Source organism: Conger conger, chromosome 13, assembly GCF_963514075.1.
Source record: "Conger conger chromosome 13, fConCon1.1, whole genome shotgun sequence".
Taxonomy (NCBI): Eukaryota; Metazoa; Chordata; class Actinopteri; order Anguilliformes; family Congridae; genus Conger; species Conger conger.
In genome coordinates, this window is record NC_083772.1 from 45,504,974 (window position 1) to 45,507,473 (window position 2,500).

The window sequence follows — 2,500 nt, forward strand, 5'->3', positions numbered from 1 at the left end:
TACATGGGAGTACGTATGCCCAACCTGTGTCTCTCACACAAACAGCGCTCATCTCCTCTTCTCTGTACAGATTGAGCTGCTGGACACGGTGGCCCTGAACCTGCACAGGATCGATAAGGACGTGCAGCGCTGCGACCGCAATTACTACTACTTCACCCCCGCCAACCTGGAGAAGCTGCGGAACATCATGTGCAGGTCAGAGGTCATGCCCCGCCCACCTCCCATGAGCCTGTTCACCTGGAATATAACATTAGCTCAATGCACTCGCCCTCCTTCAGTCACACACATACTGCGCTGTGTCAACCAGCACTCATAGAGTACAGTCATAGGAGGACTGAGCTTACCGAGTATTCCTCCCTCTCTCCCCTCCTCTCCCTCTGTCTCCTCTCTTTTCCCTCTCTCTCCCCTCCTCTCCCCCTCTGCTCCTCTCCCTCTTTATCCTCCTCTCCTTCTCCCTCTCTCCCCCTCTCCCTTCCTCTCATTCTCCTCCTCTCTCTCTCCCCTCCTCTCCCCCTCTCCCCTCCACTCCGTCTCTCTCTGTCAGTTATGTGTGGGAGCACCTGCAGGTGGGATATGTCCAGGGCATGTGTGATCTACTGGCCCCACTAATGGTCATTCTGGAAGATGGTATGTATACAGAGTTTGTATTTGTGTGTTCATGTGCTGTGGCCCTGATTCAGATAGTAGAATGAAATTGTGTGGTGCATGTATTTTTATGTTTATGTTTATTCAAATTCAATATTTCACTTCTGGAGCAAAACAATCATTGTTTCACAAAATACTACACAAAATGAAATTGACCCAGATTCAAGACACCAGAATTGTTTTTAATATTAAACAAATAAAACTTGATTCACATTCAGTACTCACACTGATTGCCATCTATCTTTCGGAGAAATGTCGCCCTTGGTTATCCAATTTGGTAGGTGGCGCTGTCGCGAAAAACTAGAAATCCTAGAAAGTCCTAGAGTCCTAGAAATGTAGGAGCCTGCTACTCATACTGCCAGTCTATCACTGACTGGCACATGCACACACACACACACTGGCACACACACACACACACTGGCACACACACACGCACGCACACACACACACACACACTGGCACACACACTGGCACACACACACACACACACACACACACACACACACTGGCACACACACACACACACACACACACACTCACACACACACACACACACACACACACACACACAGACACACTCACACACACACACAAACACATGCACACACACGCACACACACAGACATGCATGCACACGCACACACGCACACATACATGCAGGCACACACACACACGCACACATACATACATGCATGCACACACACATGCACACACACGCACACACACGCACACATACATACATGCACACACACAGACATGCATGCATACACACAAACACACACACATACATGCACACACACAGACATGCATGCACACACATGCACACACACACACACTGGCACACACACACACACATGCACACACACACGCACACACACACACACATGCACACAAATGCACACACACAGACATGCATGCACACGCACACACACATGCACACACGCACACATACATACATGCACACACACAGACATGCATGCACACACATGCACACACACACACACACACACATACATACATGCACACACACAGACATGCATGCACACGCACACATACATACATGCACACACACAGACATGCATGCACACACATGCACACACACACACACGCACACATACATGCATGCACACACACAGACATGCATGCACACACACGCACACATACATACATGCACACACACAGACATGCATGCACACACACACGCACACACACACACACATACATACATGCACACACACAGACATGCATGCACACACACATGCACAAACACACGCACACACACATGCACACACACACAGGCACACACTGGCACACACACATGCACGCACACACACACATGCACACACACAGACATGCATGCACACACACACGCACACACACATACATGCACACACACAGACATGCAGGCACACACACACACGCACACATACATACATGCATGCACACACACATGCACACACACGCACACACACGCACACATACATACATGCACACACACAGACATGCATGCATACACACAAACACACACACACACATACATGCACACACACAGACATGCATGCACACACATGCACACACACACACACTGGCACACACACACACACATGCACACACACACGCACACACACACACATGCACACAAATGCACACACACAGACATGCATGCACACGCACACACACATGCACACAAGCACACATACATACATGCACACACACAGACATGCATGCACACACATGCACACACACACACACACGCACACATACATACATGCACACACACAGACATGCATGCACACACACACGCACACATACATACATGCACACACACAGACATGCATGCACACACATGCACACA

General features: G+C 49.2%; 1 protein-coding gene across 1 annotated transcript in view; it reads left to right on the forward strand.

Moving 5' to 3' along the window:
• Positions 1–2,500, forward strand: part of sgsm2 (small G protein signaling modulator 2) — a 91,096-nt gene that overhangs the window by 81,050 nt on the left and 7,546 nt on the right. The window contains 2 exon segments of the mRNA XM_061217112.1: positions 71–195; positions 545–627. Coding sequence (XP_061073096.1) covers positions 71–195; positions 545–627 — 208 coding nt within the window.